The 21,415-nt window shown below is 43.2% G+C and overlaps 1 protein-coding gene across 3 annotated transcripts; it reads left to right on the forward strand.

Annotated features, from left to right (window-relative positions):
- Positions 1–99: 99 nt before the first annotated feature.
- On the forward strand, positions 100–21,415 carry invs (inversin). 3 transcript variants are annotated; one of them, XM_080040150.1, is made up of 19 exons: positions 100–189; positions 758–870; positions 6,719–6,818; positions 8,911–9,077; positions 10,355–10,528; positions 11,120–11,287; positions 11,456–11,636; positions 12,026–12,135; positions 12,592–12,763; positions 13,591–13,746; positions 13,838–13,959; positions 14,357–14,464; positions 14,593–14,699; positions 15,005–15,214; positions 15,862–16,070; positions 16,388–16,949; positions 17,547–17,698; positions 20,416–20,502; positions 20,586–21,415. In XM_080040150.1, the coding sequence occupies exons 2-19, from the start codon at positions 868–870 to the stop codon at positions 20,699–20,701; spliced, it is 2,904 nt and encodes a 967-aa protein (XP_079896276.1). In that variant the 5' UTR covers positions 100–189; positions 758–867; the 3' UTR covers positions 20,702–21,415. The 3 variants fall into 3 exon arrangements, with proteins under 3 accessions (XP_079896276.1, XP_079896275.1, XP_079896277.1); XM_080040149.1 differs by having other exon boundaries at positions 109–189; positions 761–870; XM_080040151.1 differs by having other exon boundaries at positions 109–189; positions 761–870; positions 20,416–20,638.

The raw sequence follows: 21,415 nt of genomic DNA on the forward strand, positions 1-21,415 counted from the left end.
TAATGTAGTTTTCCGAAGCGCAATATAGCTGACCACTGTAGCGGGGAAAACTCCAAACATGGAAAGCTATTGCTTCACAACAGTAACGGGAGTTGTAGTGTTTTGCCAGCCAGACGGAGGTGATACAACGGGACTACTCCGAAGAAAACTTTACTGAGATTTTCTCCTGGAAGAAAAGGAAAACGAGCGGTAAATATAACGCTTACGAAGGAGGAGTGGCAAAAACACGTTATTAAAACGCAGTTGCATTAAGGTTATGCTTGGTTTAACTGCTGTCACACAGTTGTTCTCTGCACTTCTTTAGCGCATGAATAACTGATTTCTCTTAAACAGGGGGGAGTTGCATCATTAGGGTTTGCTTTTTTGCAATACTTTTTGCTCGACCTATTTTTAAAAATGTAGCTATGTGTTTTGTGTTGTGAAGCAAAATGATACTGAAGCACAAAAAGTGTTGAGTTGGACAAACTTGAAATACTGATAAACAGCTCAGCAAAGTCATTGCAAATATTCTCCACAAATCAAGACCAGTTGCGTTTCTAACTGCTGCTTCATCTAACACAGGGTCCACAACTCAAAACCAAAGATCATCCCTCATCAGATTAGCTGAGAAGAATGATTACCACAAATAATATGTCACTAGTCTGAGGCATCCTCCCTCTGCCTGTTATCAGTAATGGAGCAGTATTGTGCTGGCAGTTATTTGTGTGGACAGGTGGGCCGGTCTCAGTATGTGAGTGATCCTCTTTCTCTGCCCCAGCAGGAGCCAGGATCAGGATAGGTAGGGGACCTGGACGTGCATCTACACACCAACAAAAGGATGCACTGAACTGAGAATCATCTGCTGAAGTGTGCCCCCTCAACACAGCTATGGTAAGAATCCAACACACAGAGAGCAGCTCTCTACATCTAATTTAGGCTTACAAATCCCACAAGACTTACATTTTCTGTAGTTATTAGTTGCTTCTTTTAGTTACTTTGGTTTCTCCCAATACACTACCAATTTGTAATTCTCTCACGTGAGTCAAAACCACAGAGACTATAGCTTAACAGACCTAATTGTTAAGGAGATTAAGGTGGAATGTTGAATTGAATCCTACCATTAATATTTCATGAGCTAAAGCTGTCCATAGGGGGTCCACAGTGTGTGGGTGCCTCACAGATGGATCTCTTTCTGTCTTTCTTTCTTTCGCTCTCTCTCTCTCTCTCCCCCTGAATATCAGTGGTGGAGAGAAAGTTGAGCAAAAAGTCCTTCTTTAGTTGTTAATGATTGGCAATAATAGCAGCTGATGTATGATAATCAGTGGTTCCTGCATGTTAACAAAATCCCGCATTAGTAAAATTAAAATTAAAAAAATAATTAAAAATAAACACAACAACGCAATGTTGATTAGTTAATACATTAGGTTTACTGATATTTGAATGATAACTGGTGTGAAGAGCTACTAGAGTCAATTAATAAAGAAGTCATCTACAATTATGATGGTTAGAATATGTGGATGGGATCTCTCCTAATGGTATGTGCCTTAAAGAGGATATACATTTTTTAACGTTAAATGCATCGGGAAGACTAGATAGAAATATAGGTTACTGAACATTTTGTATTGCATGTGCATCACAGGTATCGTACATAGCTGTTTAGTAAAAGTAAACTGGTAAACATTGTGCTGGGAGTCTGTTTGTATATCTAGTTTTTGTGACTTATTTATACAGTTCTAGGGTCTTATCTCTGAATGGGAAGTTCATAATTTTGTCAGAAACCCTATGTGAATATATTTGTGTAGTAACACAATTTCTCAAGTAATTATTTAGTCTATAGCACATCTATAGATGCATTTTACAAGACCCCAAACCAAATGGGATGTCTTCAAATTGACTTCACCGTCCAACACTAAAAGAACATACAATGATGTTCTATTAACAGCGATATGGAACAAAGACAAACAAACTAATCTTTACTCGCTTGTCTAATAATTGAGACAAAGTTGTTTTGTCCTTTACTCAGCTATAGGGCAAATAAAGCTATGTATGAGTAGTTATTTTGGTGTCATGCACGGTGTGGTATCACACTACATGCAGCACACACCCATACTAGTCTGATTTCATCTGCCCATCCTCTCCCTGTTTTGCCCTCTTCTCCCTTTTTCGGTTTGTTACATCTTTTTCCATTTCGCATCGCTCCTATCGATTTTTGTGTTTGTTTTTACAGCTGATTATGTCCCTGTACTCTGATTCGCCAGTGGGCCCATTGCTCTCTGCACTTTAATTGGACATTTAATTAGATCACAGTTTTAGTCCAATTAGACTCAGAGGTGTCGGGAAAAGGGAAACAGAGGGGAGAAGAGGAAAAAGTCCCCAAGCTGGTCTCTCTCTCTCTTCCCTCCTCTTCTCTTCTAGCACTTTTTCTTCGTCAGTCTTTTTCTGTCTGCCCTTGCCGTCTCTCCCCTCCCCTCCCTCCTGAGGGCGGCTCATTAGCGATATAATGGGATGACACAAAACACACAGCTCCCCTAACTCTTCCAATGTGTCTCAAGCAGTGCCTGAACCACTAACACATACACAAAGCGACAGGGATTGTATCAGCTCACTGTTGCATAAATTGTATGCTTGTTATTCTGGGTGTTTCTTTACAAAATATTGCACTCCATGAAGGCCATGAAGGGGTGAACGACAGTGAGCCTTGGTGTTATTAGTGCCTCTGATTTATCTCCAGCACCGCCTGACAGTCTGCCAGTCACAGCTTCATCGACCAATGACGTGCTGGGCAGAACCCTATTGACTAAGTGGAGTATGATATCATTACACCTAATGAGACTAAGATAAGCCTCCTTACCAGAAGCGTTTGCTTACATGCCAGTCAAATGCAGTGCTATTCTGCACCAGTTTAAGCTCCCTTATGGTTTAGTCCTCCCTCCGCCTTTTTGTTGCTGTAGTCCTCAAACGGAGCTCAGACTCGGAGCATAAACACCTTTGTGCCCCAGTGGGCCAAAACACATGGGCAGATTTAAGCACAAGCAAACACACACACCCAGATGTATGCGAATGTGCATGGCACGCACCTACGCTCAGGTGTAAGTCCTTGGAGGAAACAAGTCAATCTCTGTGTCCCACTTGCAGTCACACACACATACACACACCACCTCCCCCTTACCCTCCACCCTCAAGAGAAAGATAGAGAACTCTGTTGCGTCCCATTACATACACACATACACTCATATGTGCCACACTTCATATCTCCACCAGTGGTTCTCTATATGTGTATGTACAATGTGTGTGTGTGTGCATGTATAGATGGCGCGTGTGAACGACAGGCAGCAGAGAGGGGTGTTTTGGCCACGGGCGTCGCTACCTGACCCCCGTGGCTGTGAGATTGACAGCTTTGGTCCCGCCTAATTGCATTACTCTCCCAGGTGATTGGCTCACACCCTGGGGGCTCATTTGTCAGGATGCATTGTGGTAATGATGTAAATTAGCCGATCTATGTGTCACTCAGTCTTCTCCCCCCTGCTGATTGGCCCCGCTGCGCCCCAGGGCTCGGCCCCCAGCTGAGGGAGCTAGCTCATTGGTCCTTGGGGAACCAGGATGTCCCACGGAAATTGGGATTTTCAGATTGGGCATCCCTGTGGGCTGATATCATCCTTCCTACCACCTCTTTACCTGTCAGTCAAAACCCATGGACTGATCCCTGCAGCCTGTATCTCATATCTGAGACATACGTACACACTCATTGAGACTCACACAGAAACATGTATGTGGTATAGGCACCTGTGAAAGACCAATGTTTCCAGAAGAGCCTAAACACACACTGTTATTAGTTTATGAACAGTATAAAGACACACTTATATAAAAAGTGTGTGCGCGTGCTTGTCTAGAATTGAAATAAAGGCCACAGGCTCAGGCTCTGTTCCCCACTGCTTACCCAGCATGCCCTAACTATGTCGTCTATCAAAAGCAGACGCCTTCACAGTGACTGACAGCTACAGTAACATGCGGCAAACACACTATTCACAAACATACACACACTTTTATTCCCCGGTTTCTTTTGCTGTCTGTCTCAATAGCATCAATTGAAGTGTTAGTTACAGTAGAATTGTGTGTGCGTGTGAGAGAGAGAGGAGGCGCCGCACTCCTGTCGGGTTCCTGAAAGGTTTCATGAGTGTCTGGATTCTTTGTTAAACTCACTGTGGTTATATGAGGCCCAAAATATGAATAAAGACTAAATAATGTCAGCATCAACATGAATCAATGCTTATACAGATGCACAATCAATTGGTCTGGACCTCAGCCTGTGATCAATAGTTTACTCTGAGTTATTGTCTTCATATTAACAAGTAGAGCACTCCCTGAGGAACGTGTATGAATGGTTAATTGTGGCCACTCCGCACCTCTCAACAGGACCTGGTGTTGTTTTTACAACCTCCTTTGTTTGGTTTTAGACACTGCATCGTAAATGCTTTTTTACCCAAATTCGGATGCACTTTAGGTGTTTTCAAAACACTCAGGCCCTCATGAAACTCTAATCGACTGCTCTTGGCGATACAATGTCCCTCACATAGATCCAAATATCGAATTGTGTTTGTGTTGTGGCCAAATTATAATTTTTCGGCATCAAAAAATATTAATAAATAAATTGCCGGCAGCATGGGGCTTTCATATTGACTGGAAAAATTCAGAAAAAGATCAGAATAAGTCAGCAAAAGTAGAGGAAAAGTTTGGACATAATATCTCATTTACTCACTGTGTAAGTGGATGTTAACATCTGAAACTTGATTACTTTTCTCTGGCTACTTCTGCATATGTAAGGTATAAGTATTTGCAGGATGTGCGTGCATACTGTATGTGCATCCAGCGCGTGCATTACTGACTGAGTAATCATTGTAAATTAAAGATGTTTAGAGATTTATGTGGTTGATTTTAGTAAAGCCCCTGTAAAAACTCTCCCTCACGGAAAATCACTTCCCATGACATGGCACATGTTCCAAACACACACACACACACACACACACACACACACACACACACACACACACACACACACACACACACACACACCTTTAAGTTCCGCACCCACCATCTCTCCCTCCCTCCCTCATCTCTTCCTATACGCGTACTAGACCTACTTTAAATGCAATAAATGTGTTATTTAACTAATTACCTGTGTTACATCTACACCACTATTTGGCAGAGCGTGAGAAAGCAGCAAGCATGATGGGTAATTGCCATGCGGCACGCAGTGTCTCCAGGAGCATACTTTATGAGGTGATGGTGGGGAGAAGGAAGGATGGAGGACACAGGAGTGTTCCCTACTCCCTTCAGATTATTTAGTTTTTCTTACCAGTCTAAAGTTCTCTAACAAAATAAAAAAGCCAGCCTAATTTATCAATATTCCCTATCACTGTCATTGTTTAAAACCTCCAAATTTCAGAAGTAGAGGATATCAGATCTAGTCACCTGACTGTTAATAAAAATGTCTCTGAGAAATCTCAGATTCTGGCATGAGTATGTGCCTCCAGCATTTATGTGTTTAGGGGCAATAATTGATTTCTGTGTTGTGCCCCGCAGGGCTTGTCACACATCTCTAAACCCCACACATACTTTCACATGTGCGTGTGCACACACACACACACACACACACACACACACACACACACACACACACACACACACACACACAGCAAGGTATGCTGCAGTATTAATGAGACATGAATAAGACATGAAGATAGACCCCCCTCTTACACTCACACACAGGGTCTCCCACACCCCAGCTGCTTCCTGTCTGCAGATTACCTAGCTTTCACTGGGCTCTGGTTAAGTGGGGCCAGGAAGAGATTTAGCCCCCTCAGCAGGAGCAGACACACACACATGCACTCACAAGCGCACACATGCAAGTGTACACACACACTTCCTATTGCAGGCAAACAGAAAGTATCAGTTTTATTGTGTGGTGGACTGCTTACAGTGCTTCAGGTGTTTGTTATCTGCCTGAAATATGATCAATATTTTAGGATATTGATTCTATGTTTGCTCCTCTGTGGATATTCTATTTAACTTCAAAGAAGCTGAGCTTGAGTTGTAACTATTTGGCGAATGATTTTAAATGATGTCTGTGGATTTGGCAGTTAAGTAATATTTGTTTCAATTGTGAATTTTATTCAGGGATTTCAACATATTTCATTAGTTGTTTTGGATTAAATATGCCTTCATATAATATGATGATGATAAGTGTAACTATTTCAAGTTATGGGGTATGCTTGGAGCTAAATTAATGGTAATTGAACTCTAGATTCAATTTAAAGCCTCTGGAAACCTGGTCTAAAATGGTGAAAATGAATATATGATATCAACGTTGGGTGTCTTAATTAGCTTTTACAAAAATCGGATTGAAAATTAATAAAATATTATAAAAATGTGTTTAAAAAATATTTTTCTATTCTAGACATTTTGAAAGGACTGCGTGTCCTTGTTTTTTTTAGAACGTTTTGGGAGAGAACAGCTTTGATTGGTTCAAAATGTTGAATGTGTCATTAGAACCAGAGCGTAGCCAGCCTCATCTTAACTGAATTTCTGTCAAGTTTATCAAACTAAAATAACAATATCTTCAATTTGGCTTGATAAACATGCCTAACTCTTTTCATATGCTTATTATCATGCAACTAACTGAAAAGTAAGCTGACTGTTTGTTGTTGCAGGTTGATTTGTGACATTCTGTTTTATGTTGCAGGCCTCAGCAACGTCTAGTCCAGGACCTGTATCCTTGGACTCGCAGGTCCATGCTGCAGCCGTCAATGGAGATAGGAGCGCTCTCGTCAAACTCATCACAGGTTAGTAGCACACAAGGAATCGGCCAAACACGCTACAGGATTATTCTATACATCGGGTTCATCACATAGGAGTAGCACAACATACAGTAGGGGAGAGTGGCCTAAGTTGTGCATTTTGGAAGTTGTGCCACCCCTTGTTTCTAGAAAACCGTGGAAGAAATTGGAAATGTGACCACATATTTAAGAAGAGCCATCCATTTGACTCATCCTGTAAAGAAGGGAGACACAAGGAATAAGATATAAGCACATTTAAGCTCAAAAAACTGTGTTTTGCCTTTCAAAATAAAATTTCCATGATCAAGGTTTTTTGATTATTGTGTCTGAACAATAATAGACAAGTTTGAAAACATTTGACACATGTTTTAGTGCTTTGGTATGCTACATTTTGAGTCTATACAGTTAGCACGATGTCAGCCCTAAACTGCTGCATCATGCTTATTATCCAAAATTCTGGGATTGGGGTGATTTGTGCCAAAGGGCCTAGGTGAGTTATAAGTAAGTAAGTAAGTAAAATGTATTTATAAAAGCACATTTATGACAGTTTGCACTGTCCAAAGTGCTGTACATAGTGCATTCAGTAGGTAAACAATGAAGGTAAAATAACAATAACCAAAATAAAAGACGTAAAGCCCATACATCCACATAAACACAGATAGTAGTGCAGAGGTAAGATAGTTAATGGGGAGGAAACACCAGGGTGTACATATGGGTTTTGAGCCTTGATTTAAAGGCAGAAATGTAGGGGGAATCACATTTGTCAGGTGGCAGTTGGTTCCACAAGCACGGAGCAACTAGTGCAAAGTACATTTCTGAGAGTTGTGCCAGTGGCATGGCTGTATACGCTGGTCACCAAAAGAAAGTGATTGTCTACAGTAGCTCAGAAGAGAGTGACATCTCAATTCCACTTAACGACACCACTGATGAGAGTTCAGATGGCCAGAAAGATGATGATGGTGACTTTGTCATTGTGAGCTTTGCAGGTAAAACCATTAGATCTGCTAGGCCTTGTTTAAGAAAATTGTCTTCAATCTTTGTAAAATATTTACTTTATTTACTTTAAATACACCTTAAATAAGTAATTGTCTTATGGATTTGTCTTGCATTACAGTTTATGAGATATATATCAATGGCACAATTCACCCCATGGTATTCTCTCCAACCGCACAACTTACACCACACCGGGGGCAAGTTGTGCAACAAGACCACTTTTTTTCCGAAAGCTATATTTCTTCAACAGTTTATTCCAGATCCAAAGTTTTTATTGCCAGGGATGCACAACACCCTGAAATGTATGTACATATTTGAGTTGGAGACTTTACTGTCAAGGGCTCACTTTAAAATCAGTAAAAAGTTGCACAACTTAGGCCACTCTCCCCTATAAACTTTAAAACATTTCTCAAATTGAAATGGGAATGTTGCAGTGATATTGCATGCTTCTTAACCACTTGGCCATTAAGACACTCTAAACACACATGGTTCAGTTCACATTTATTTGTAGTAATATGTGAATTTAAGGGGAAATGTGCTTTGGCCCATTTATTGAGGGTCAGATAGCAGTTTTGCACTGAAGAACTGCTACAGAGAGAAGGTGTGCTCGGCACCGTGGAACCTGGAACCACTGTCCTTCTGCAAAAGTGCTGACATTGGATGATTTTGCGATGATGATATTTAATCTTGAATATGCAGAAAATTGAGTCTTGCTCAGGTTTAGAAAAAAAAGGTCAAAAGAATAATAGATTAAAAACATCGATTGATCTCTTTAGCAAATTCTCTTACTGTTCTTAAGGAGGCAACGTGGTTATCATCGCTACAGTACATGCTTATGACTTCCAGCTGCCCCAAATAAATTTGACCAGAAAAGTGGAAGTGGAATTTCTGTTAAACTAAAGCAGTAAAAGACTGCATTGTAAGTACAAGGAGTTGCCTTTAAAAAAAACAGTTTATAACATATTCCATCACAAGCCACATAATTGTGCTTTTTGTTTATATGTTCAGCTGGAAACACGACAACATAAGGAGCCAGATCTTCTCTGTTAATGCTCACACCCATTCAACTGTGCATTTTGTTTTTGATTTGTGTGTTTGTGTGTAGCAGATCCCACGCTGCGGGACCGCGAGGACCAGTTTGGCCGAACCCCTTTGATGTACTGCGTGCTGGCTGACCGCCTGGATTGTGCAGAAATTCTGTTGAAGGCCGGAGCATCGGTCAACAAGACCGACCATAGCCAGCGCACCGCTCTACACCTTGCAGCACACAAGGTATGGACACTGGCAAAAACACTAATGCACACCCGAAAACACACACACACGTGCATATGTTTCAGCCCTCCTTTGTGGTATGAAGGCACAAGTATTAATACATGGATGGATTTGTAAAGTTGTAATAAGTATGAGGACTAGGTGTGTGATCTCCATCTGTTTAATGAGATAAAATTTTAAAGTCCATAAGGTCCAGTGGGAAGCGAGTGCCCCCTAGTGGATGTAGGTATGGCTTTAGGTTATGGGTTGTGTGTGTGTGTGTGTGTGTGTGTGTGTGTGTGTGTGTGTGTGTGTGTGTGTGTGTGTGTGTTTGTTGGGGGGGGGTGGGGGTGGGCTGGAGAAAGTCATGCATATTGGCCATTGAAACCTATGAAAAAAGAGGAGTTAATATATATATTTTCACTTCCGTTGAGACTGAGTGTCAGAGGAGACACTGATGATGAGAACAGGGTGGTGTGTTCTTTCTAAAGGGATTTAGCTGGGGAACAGCGGTATAAAGCACTACTAATATCTAGACAACTCAGTTATTTATGTAGTGCCTATTATGGGAGTGTAGTGATACAGGATCATGATATCATTGAAGAAAGAGGCCACGTACTAGGTTATTGGGTTGTGGGTGTGTGTGTGTGTGTGTGTGTTTGCGCGCGCGTGCGTGTTGGGGAGATGCTAGTGATGGGAAGCCCTGTCTCTTTGACATCTGATCAATAAATGGTTGAGACAGGAAGAGAGGCCAGGGATTACGATCTAATTGGACTGAGAATAGGGAGGACGGGAACACACACACACACTCGCAGTCTAGATGCATGCTCACACACAAGATAGATCTGTCAGGCTGTGGCTTTGTGGTCACAGGATGGCAAATATACAAAACACACGTGTACGCGGTCATGCCCGAGTGAACACACATATCCTGGCATCCAGCGACAGCAGTTGCTGGACACACCAGCCGTCAGCCTGGTGGTGAGCGGCTGAGACCAAACTTTAAGACGGTGATGACAATAAAGCGGAGAGCCTGCTCTGTCAGGCCACTGAGCCGCTGTTTACTGTTTAACAGCTCATCACAGACGTTGAACAGAGCAGCCAGAGAATGGAACGAAGATGGATGACCTGTGGATTGAACCAGACACAGCTAAAAGCCTGAGAAGCCTGTGTGTGTGGGAGTGGGACTGTGTGTGTCATTGCTTCTGTTTCATGACCAATGTCGAGGAGCAGAACTGGTGATTTTTTGAGTTTGTTTTTAACACTGTTTATTTTTTTCGTGTTTTTGTGTGTTGCAGGGGAACGTGCGCTTTCTGAAGCTGCTGCTGTCCAGGCGTGCTAACTGGCTCCAGAAAGACTTGGAGGAGATGACCCCGCTCCACCTGGCCACCCGACACCCTTCCGCTAAGGCCCTAGCCCTGCTGCTCAAACACATTGGACCCGGAGAGGTCGACACCCAAGACAAGAACAAGGTAATACAGTGCAGATACACACAAGGGAGTTGTTGGAAGATTGTTCGTCTTCCCGATTGTCCATATTTTAGGCTGGCCTGTCTGGGCTTCTGACCAATAACCTGCAAAGAGATAACTGACTGACTGAAGATAGTTTGTCAGAGGCTACAGAAAATCAAGGTCATACACACACACATAGAGAGGCACACTCACACAGCAGTGAACCATTTAACAATCTGTGGCTTTGTCCTGCTCTCTGTTAATAAGAAACACACAAACACACAGTCTCCTCTGTCTCCTGGAGCTGATGTGTATCTGACATCAGTAGTTAGTTCTGTAATAATTTCAATATGCATCATCGTGTCAGATGACACTGGTTTTAGCAAATCTCAGAATAGCCCAGTAGCCGTCATAGAGGCCCTATCTTGGTTACAATCTCATCGCACTGCTGTCTTCAATATGAGCTTTGTGCAGCACGTTGCCCTCATAATTCCTGGTCATGTCAAAGTGGAGTAATTTTTAGCTCCATGTGCTCTGAATTCCATTCATCATCTTTGTCTCCTTTCCATCTCTCTCTCTGTCTCTTTCTCTCCCACACTTTTCTCTGTACAGCAAACTGCTCTTCACTGGTCAGCATTTTATAACCGACCAGAACACGTTCGCCTTCTGATCAAGCACGATTCCAACATTGGCATCCCAGACAGTGAGGGCAAGATCCCTCTGCACTGGGCAGCGCACAGTCAGGAGCCCAGCGCGACACAGACTGTTCGCTGTATACTGGTACACAATTGTTGGGCACACACACACACACACACACACACACACACAGGTTTGCAAGTGAATTTGCTACCATCATCCTCAACCGTCAATCTGCATATCTTTTTCTTTTTCTCTGGTTGTGTGTGCGTGTGTGTCTGTGTGTCTGTCTGTCTGTCTGTGTGTCTGAAGGAGGCAGCTCCCACGGAGTCTCTGTTGAACTGGCAGGACTATGAGGGGCGGACTCCCTTGCACTTTGCCGTTGCAGACGGTAACGAGGCAGTAGTTCAGGTGCTGACGTCTTACGAGGGCTGTAATGTGACAGCTTATGATAACCTCTTCAGGACACCGCTGCACTGGGCAGCTCTGCTCGGTGGGTGTCTGGGTGAACACACATCCTGTATGTGACCTATACTGCAGCATGAATGAAAGCCAAACACTGAAGGTTCATGTGGAAATAATGTCCACTTTCGCTACTATAGTCTATTATAAGAAAATATTTTAGCTCATAGACCAAATGCAGCCTAACAGAGCTCCCAGCTCTTAGTCTTATTTCTTTGGGTTGATGGTTTTTACAAGCTGTTTATATAGCATCATACACAGACAAACACAGTGGTTAGGTAACTGTTTAAAGAGTTGACTTTTGTTGACTTGATATGAAGTGTCTTGGTAGCATAGTAAAGTTGAGCCATCTTCTTAGTGCGTGTCTTTGTCCTTATCTGTGACCCTAACATCCCACTTCTGTAAACCTGTGTTTTTCAGGCCATGCCAGAATCGTGCACCTGCTTTTGGAGAGGAACACATCAGGCACTATTCCCTCAGACAGCCAAGGAGCAACACCTCTGCACTATGGTGCTCAGAGCAACAATGCTGTGAGTCGTATACACTCACACACGGAGCATGAAAACCTGCTCAGTCAGCATCAAATACTGCTCCAATTCAAAACACAATATTGTTGATAGTGAAATGAAGCCTTCTCATCCCTGTATATTCTTTATCCTTCTCACAAAGGAAACATATTGTCTAGATTGTTTATGCTTGATATATCAGTATGTGGGATCCTAAACGTATATTTAAAAAATAAGGTTACATTTTTAAATTGTATTTTTATTCATCTTCTTTTCGGTTTGCCCTGGAGTCATTATAAGTGATGATTTTCCTATTCAATGTTTAAAGTATGACATTTCATGTTCAGGAATTATGCATATTTACACCCTTTTAAAAGGACCACAAAATACAAATGGGGAATTTTCGGATTTCTACTATCCTAGATGAGGAAGAAATAATTGTTTGTTTGTGTTTGTGCGTGTGTGTGTGTGTGTGTGTAGGAGACAGTGGGTGTGTTTCTGTCCCACCCATCAGTGAAGGATGAGCCCGATTTGGAGGGGAGGACGGCCTTCATGTGGGCCGCGGGGAAGGGCAGCGATGATGTCATCAGCACCATGCTGGCCCTCACCCCTCAAATTGACATCAACATGGCCGACAAGTACGGGGGCACTGGTAAGCACCTGAGAAACAACGGGATGAACTGGTGTGACCCATCTCTCGCTCCTCTTTTTTCAGGGCAGGGCAGACAGAAACGCCTTGGACAATGTTACTCTACACACACACACTGTTATCTTTGTTCTGTTTGTGTTGTTATTTAAGAAGGTGTGGTCTGCTGCTTGTTTTAGGGTTTAGGCTAGGGATGATGATGTAACAGGGGCTTCCCCTTAAGGTGCGAGAGTGACTAGGAGACCAAGTCATAGAGGGGAAGTGATACTGTCAGCAGAATTAGTGTGACCTAGCTGAATAGACTCCCACGACTGCCAGCACTGTCTTCTGACACACACACACACATACACACACACACACACATGACTTACTGCCACGCTCTAACCCCCGGCGTATAATCTCCATAGCGATAGTCCCCTCTGCTCAGCCGGGCGGTCATTGTTTATGCATGCAGAACATGCAACGGTTGAGTCATACTAATGAGACAGTGTGAAGGGCAGTGGAGCTGACTGGTGCCTAGATCACTTCCATGCACTTGACCGTAGTCTGTGCTGTCTGGGGACTGGAGAGGTGGGGGGTAAGGAGGAGGGTACACAAGGGGGGTTTAAGTGTGTGGCTCCTCATTAAATTTCTCTATCTGTTTAACCCTCCATTGACCAGGCTTTAGCCACAGCCTTGAGTGGAGCTGCAATCAAGGGGATGAATGAAAAAAAGACCAGGCGGGCAAAGGAGGGAGTAGCATTGACGGGGATTTCTTGTCCAGTTACATTCAGGACCACATGTTCTCATCTAATGTTTTTCCTTAATTTTGAATTTTGTGCATTTTCACACAGCCCTCCACGCGGCCTCCCTGTCAGGCCATGTGAGCACAGTGAAGCTGCTGTTGGAGAGGGGGGCGATGGTGGACTCTCTGGATGTCATGAAGCACACGCCGCTGTTTCGCGCCTGTGAGATGGGACACAGAGACGTCATACTCACGCTTATCAAAGGCGAGTGTCACTGAGTCACACACACAAAAGCATGTCACCAACTGCACACACGTTAAGCACCTCGACTGAATTGTAAATGTAATGAATGAAGGTTCTGCAAGTGCGGATCTGGTTGACGTGGACGGCCACACTGCTCTGCACTGGGCAGCTTTGGGGGGCAATGCTGAGGTCTGTCAGATGCTGATGGAGAACGGGATTAGTCCCAATGTACAGGTACGAATGAAAACACTCAAAACTTACACCGATGTTGAACAGAGTAGCTCATGAGGTGTAACTCCCTGTTAAGTGCTTTACTCGTAAACTCGCATTTACAAAAAAAAAGGAAAGTTTCATTTTCAGAGACCCCTTTGTTTTTCTGTGCTGTGTAGGTCTAGAATCTACGATCTTCGTTTGGTGCACAAGAGAGTTGTAGTCAATATGACATGTTATGGCAATAATTAAAACAAAATGTCTACCTGTTTTTAAATTTACACACATCTTCAATGAGAGACAGCTGTGGCATCATATGCTTTGGCTACACTGAAGACTGCCTCATGTCCACATAAATCCTGAGCCACTCTTTTAATTGTCCTGCACCTGACCTGTTACATATTTGACCTCTCCTGGGCAGGACCAGGCAGGACGGACTCCTCTGCAGTGTGCTGCTTACGGCGGCTACATCACCTGCATGGCTGTGCTCATGGAGAACAATGCTGATCCAAACGTACAGGACAAGGAGGTAAAAAGAAATATCTACTTGTGCGTCTGTCTGCAAGTTCACCCACACATCTGTTCTATGTTACCCTAGCTTTTGGCTCAGACAAAACTTTAGTTTGAATGGCTGCTCTTTTTTTCATGGGTGCACAGGGGCGGACTGCTCTCCACTGGTCATGTAACAATGGCTACCTGGACGCCGTGAAACTACTGCTGGGCTACAACGCCTTCCCCAATCACATGGAGCACACCGAGGAGAGGTGAGGACAGAGCCTGTCCAGAAGGAAATGAATGAATGACAGTGGTAAGGGCGGCTGTGGCGAAGCAGGAAGACTCCCTGCCACATGTCGAGGTGTCCCTGGGCAGGACACTGAACCCCTCAAATTGCGATCTATATTCAGCTTGCACCCTGCATGGTAGCTGCTGCTATTGTTGTATGAATGTGTGTTTGAATGGGTGAATGTGCACAAAAGAATGTAAAGCACTTTGGGTCTGTAAAAAAACAGGGAAAAGCACTATATGAGTGGAGTTCATTTACCATATACTGGTGTTTGGTGTGGTGCAGGTACACCCCTCTGGACTACGCTCTGCTGGGGGGGCACAGTGAGGTGACTCAGTTCATGCTGGAGCACGGCGCTCTGTCCATAGCAGCCATCCAGGACATCGCCGCTGCCTCCATCCAGGCCGTCTACAAGGGTTACACCGTCCGCAAGGCCTTCAAGGAGAGGAAGCAGCTCCTTATGAGGCACGAGCAGCTGCGCAAGGATGCAGCCAAGTGAGACACAAGCACACACACAAATACAAACTTGCATTGAAAGACTCACAAAAACTCTCTTTGTCCGACCCTATCTTTTGTAGTTTTTTCATGTATTGTGCTCATCACTCACTGCTGCTTCCCTCTTCATCATATGTCTCTGTCTTCTTCTACTCGCCTATATGGGAGCAGTCACACTCTCTCCATATCTATCTTTCTCTCTGTCATCCCTGCACACACATACGTCTTCCCCCTGTCGCTCTCCTCTGACTTTTTCCGCTTTTTGGCATTTGCTCACCAGTCTCACCTTTTGTTCCGTCTCACAAAACGAGTGGCATATTTGTTTTGAGAGTAGAGGGCACATTAACTTTTCATTCTGTTTCAAGATGGTATAGTTTAACTAAGATATGAGATTTTTCTCCTCACAAATTACACAATTTTGTTCCCCTTACCAAATGCATGATAGTTTGTATTGCTCCACGACTAATAAAACTGTCACAGAAAGGGTTTACCTAATTGTATTGACCTGAACCAGAGAGTGGAAATGATTATGTGTGAACTGGTTTTCACTTATTCACACTAAAATCATTATGTGTACAAATGATAATAACATGTTTAAACAGCTTTATATCTATTATCCAGTTTCCACTGTGTTTCTTTGTGTTTAGGAAACGGGAGGAAGAGCGGAGGAGAGAAGCTGTGCAGCAGGTACCTGCAGCCACTACAGAAAAACAGATGGTCCCTTTGGTGAGGACGGAACAGGAGAGGCGTTCCTTAGTGAACATTATAGAGGATTTATCAATGAATGACTCCGTGGTGGAAACAAAGAAATCATCCAAAGCTGAACGCACTAAGACCAAAGAAGAGAGACACAAAGGTAGGAATGTGTAAAAAAAATTCTGAAAGGTGTTACTTGCCATTTCAAATCGATGTGCAGTGGGTTGACACAGTCATGATATGGTGTTACTGTAAGAAGCTAAACTAAACCTTTCAGGGAAATTGTATCCTGTCATGTCAATTCGCCTTACCTTGTGATATTGATTTATAAAATGACTTAATATAAAAAAATATATTAACTGATGTTTTCTTAAAATACAGAACAAGGATTGGTCATAAATGAAGCAGAAATGATATCTATTTTATATCACATGTTTTTATTTTCTATTATCTTTATTTCCCTCTCTATCGCGTCAGCCCACAAGAGCAGATCCTCCAGAAGAAGTAAAGCAGCTGAACCACATGAGGTTCCTGATGCTGCTTGGAGCCCCCACTGTCATGTGAGCGGTGACAGCGCTCCAGCGACCACCAGGTTGAAGGAACTCCTGTCTCCTGCCAGCTGCAGTGTCAGACCCAGACCTCCCTCCACGCCCAAAGCCAGGGAACGACCTCGGTCAAACACGTGCACTCCTTCCTCAAGCCTCTTCCAGACGGATCAAACTGAGGCTATTACCAGAGAATGCGTCCCGCCAAAAAAGAGGGATGCTCAAATGACTGTGCAGACTGCCCCCGGGCAAAAAAATGAAGCCCACACCTCTCCGCTAAAGCACAGAAACCACAGGGAGGCTTCAGAAAAGGTTGCCACCAAAGACCCAACTCAGGCACCCTCATTAAAAAGCAGTTCATCTTTAGACCACAGAAGCCCTTCAAGGAAGACTCAGTGTGCACCTATCTCCATACGCACGCACAGGGAACACAACAAAGAGCAGTGGCGGGCCAGGAGCGAGGCCGCACGCATCATCCAGAGAGCTTGGCGAAGGTGAGTTTACGTGCGTTTCCACCTGGAGAGGTGTTCAGTAGCTCGAAGCTTATTTATCTGGCCGTGGGAGATCAGCGGTGCCATGTGGTGCCCACATGTGCCCTCTCTTCCCACATACATGCCAACCCATTCTCATCTCTCCCTCATCCCCCCTCATTATCGCTCTGGATGCCATCAACACTGGAGCAGTTGGGGGGAGAGCGTGGGAGATGGGTGAGACCAGGAGGCAGGGGACAGACGAGCTATAATCTAGAGCTTTCATACTGGTTTAACAAGGGGCTAAAAGTTCAGCCGTGCTGCTATAATAGTTACCAGCAGCCCTTTTTTGCTTTTCTCCCCCTCTTACACACTCCATGTTTCTCTTAAGAGGCTGCTAGTCCACCACAGGAGGCCCTCTGTTTCCATTCAGCTCCACAATTATATTCTGTATGTGCTGCCTATTAACTGCCTTGAATAAACTCTGTTAACTTTGTTTATGCTTGGCGAGTATTAGTGTGAGGACTTGCCAGCTTTTAGAGCCTTTGAACATTGTCTGAGGTTGTGGGTTTTTTTGTTATGTTTTTATTGAATGGTGTGCACGGATGTGTGCATCAACAGGTTTCACGCACGCAGACGGCGAGAGGTTAAGGACCGCCGAGAGGTGGAGTCAAGCAGTTCAAACCCCGCCCAGAACAGGAAGAAGACAGAGATGCGAGCTCAACCCACCAAACCGTCGGCAAGAAAGAACTCAGTGCTACAAAGCATATATGGTAAAGACACACACACACACACACACACACAGTATGCATGTATATATATATCTACAAAGTATAGGTATTAAGTGCAATAGCAAACAATCTATATTATCCATTATCACACTGCACCAAAAAAGGACGCAATGTCACAGATATGAGGTGGGTGATACATAGATATTATGCTGTATGACATATATTAATGAGATGGGTAGACCTTAAAAAGTCCTTAACGGCTATGCTGCAGTTTGTATGTCCGACGGTGTAACAGTGTCGATGGCATACTGTTGGACACATACTAATGACTTCTCCTTTTTCTAAACACAGCATGTCACAGTTTTCATTCGTCCAACTGGGTGTGAAATACAGTCTTGAATGTGTAAGTCACTTGAGCCTCCATTTAACATTAGCTAAAAACCGAGGCTATATATTTGCTACCCATTTGTAAAAATAATTTTATCAGCGGTATCTGGTGGTCCTGGGTGACACAGACAGGAGGGTAAAGAACGAGACGTGGAATATTGCACTGTGGCCTTTGGTGTTTTAAAGGGTTTGTTGATGATAACAAACTATTAAGAATATTGCCTATCCTTTTAACCAACGGTCTGCTTGTATTCAGGGGGCGGTAGAAGTGTAGCCTACAGAGAGCAGTGCAACCGAGGCAGTTTTCTGTCCCATATGTTCCAGCGTTGGGAGCATTTCCATCATAATTGAAACCTTGAATTACATGAAAGCCGCCGCATTGGAAACAGATTGAGCTTGTGAAAAGAAAGAAGCTGGAAATGAGGACTGCGTTCATACCAGTGTAGAACAGGCTGTTAAGGCAAGACACTGCAGGTGATTTTGGTAAAATGGTCAACCTATACATATTATTGTGGAACTTTGCCAGTTGGTTACTTACATTAAAACAATTATTTTTAGTATTACATTTTTTTCTCTCCAAATGATTGAATCAATATGCAAATTTGGCGATATACAATGTGTTCATTTCAATCTCTTTAAAAACCAAGAGTCTAGATGTTGGATAAAGCCAGAGTTCAAATCTTTATTTAATTTTTACAACATATCCAAAGTTTTTACTAAAGAACAGATTTTTGAATATTGAAAAAAACTAATGTTGAGATAATGGCCGTTAGGACAAATAAACAGAAGCAAACAGAAAATGTATAGTAAAATAACCCCTAAATGTGCATTTTTGGCCTTTTATTTATACTAGTGTGGAAGAAGATATGTTATGAAAGCAAAATGGACAAAAAGCACAACATGTACCAGTGCTTGAAAAAACTATATTTTTGTGTCTGCAGTGTCTCTTCTTCAATGTCTTTATCTGGGAACAGAGATGATTTGTAAATGCCTGGGTGATGCTTCAATCCACATACCAGAACCGTATCAGTCTGGTTGGCTGTGAGGAACCTCTGCTAGGGTTTCGCCCCACAGACAGGCCTGACCTTCATCACACATCACCAGGTGATGATGGGAGAACGAGCAGAAACCTTGCCGCGCCAAAACATACAAGCATGGACTCTCTCTTTTCCGCTAACAGACAAACAGATAGACCCCACCCACCCCAAACTCCTCGCTCCGACTGAACCCAACCTTCTGACGTGGTGGTTTTCCCCTCCCCTTCTCACCTCTCTCTCTCTCTCTCTGACAACCCTGGCACTGTGAAAAGTTCAGAGCTGTCAAGGGGAATGTCAGACGACTGCGTAGGCCAATCTGCTAAACACACACACGCACACACAAACACCCCGACATGGTGGCACACACACATACACAAATTCATGAGACTCGTCCAAGCACTCCTTTTGAGTATACGACACACCTTTGACCCACTACCCCAGACTGTCACACAGTCACAGTGCTCCGTTAGTCATCATAAACCTTTCTTTTCTTTTTTTTGCCTGTTACTTCTTTTGATCTCCAATGCATCTCTAATATCTCTTCATCTATCAGTTGCAACATACAAGGAGAGAGAAATGTGTTTTTTTACGAGGAAATTGCCCCGTGCTGTTTGACTGATTTGTTGATAAAAACAAATACGAATGCTCATTGCTGTTGTACAAACAGTGCTCCACCAACAGTGAACATTTACAGATACTGTACATATAAAGGCAGAGTGGCAACGTTTACATGTTCTAGTCTCTTTATAACATAAAACAAGCAACCAAAAAAGGATGATTTTTTCGGCATGTTGATGCTTTAATTGATAGTATAGAGAGATAGGTAGGAAACGGAGTGTATAATTATTCGATCTTATTGAAGCAGTATAAAATAAGTCTTAATAAAATGTTACGCATCAACCTTTTTGCGACTTTAATTTGTCGAATTTACCTCTCATTGAATACATTTGAATTTAACTCTAATTCAATACATGTGACTTTCTTAACGGGTGATGACTGGTTCCTTTAAGATGTTATGTTTTCTTTGTGTGTATCAGATAAAAAAATTATATCAGTTAACTAGGCTCCAGTGAGGTTTGAACTCACGACCCCTGGTTTACAAGACCAGTGCTCTGCCACTGAGCTATAGAGCCTTTAACAATCACCTGTCACAAGATTGTCAATATAAAGACTTCAACTTGAACTATTATGGGTGTGGCACTTGACTAGATGAACCAGTTGCAGGAGTGTACTGAACTTTGTTGTAAAACACCATCTGGCTGACAATGTTCATGTGATGTACCTTCTAAATCTAAATGAAGGTATCACCCAATGACTTTCTTGACTGTCCTCTAGGCAACTCGATGGCCAGACGAGGGCGTTCTCTTCAGGGCTCTCAGTCTCAGCTGCTCCTGGACATGCCTCTACGCACCCAGAGCCAGTGTGAGTGCCTGTACACACACAAACACAATTTTTTCATCAAGTCAAAGTTTCTAAAAAGTTTTTTTCGTGTACCTATTTTACAGTGAGTGGTATAGACTGTGTGCACCTGACTGATGCGGTGAACCAAGCCAAGCAGTACTCTTACCACCTGAGACCAAATAGTGCTGGACAGGGGACCAGAGGCCGGGGAAAACATTGAAACCACGCGCGCGCGCGCACACACACACACACACACACACACACACACACGTCCTTTGATGTTTTCTCAGCTGGCCTTACCGCTATAGAATTACTACACACATTGTTCACTCAATGTGCCGAGCTTTCTAAAAGTAAGTCCTATGACATCAGAGCCATGATTTCACAGGGTGGGGTTAAGTCTACAGAAATGGTGTGTGTAAAAGATAACCTTTCATCCATTGTGGAAGGAACACATACACAAGCCATCTCCCTCGTTCTCCATTGCTCCTGCACACACACTGAGATAACCTTTCCTCCTGTTGTGGGGAATGAGGCAGTCTATCAACAGCCGGTCATACAGACAGCCCACCTGCAGCCATGGACACACACACACACACACACACACACACACACACACACACACACACACACACACACACACACACACACACACACACACACACACACACACACACACACACACACACACACACACACACACACACACACACACACACACACACACACACACACACACACACACACACACACACAGTTTGGCCTAGAAGTGCTTTTCCCTCCCTCGAGAAAGGCACATTGCTTAACAGCGTTTGTTTTTTAACTTTAAGATGCAGTTGCACAAGAATAATACATTTTGTGCAATTTTAGATATATACCTCAATGTTTTTTTTGATTGAATTGTAGAGAATTTAATAAAAATTGACACAAAATA

The sequence above is a fragment of the Ammodytes marinus genome (genome assembly GCF_949987685.1).
Source record: "Ammodytes marinus genome assembly, chromosome: 13".
In the NCBI taxonomy this organism is placed as follows: Eukaryota; Metazoa; Chordata; class Actinopteri; order Uranoscopiformes; family Ammodytidae; genus Ammodytes; species Ammodytes marinus.

Coding starts and splice junctions, on each gene's coding strand:
- invs (XM_080040150.1), top strand. Junction 10,529..11,119: donor ACACCCAAGACAAGAACAAG/GTAATACAGTGC, acceptor TTCTCTGTACAG/CAAACTGCTCTTCACTGGTC. Junction 17,699..20,415: donor AGTGCTACAAAGCATATATG/GTAAAGACACAC, acceptor ACTGTCCTCTAG/GCAACTCGATGGCCAGACGA.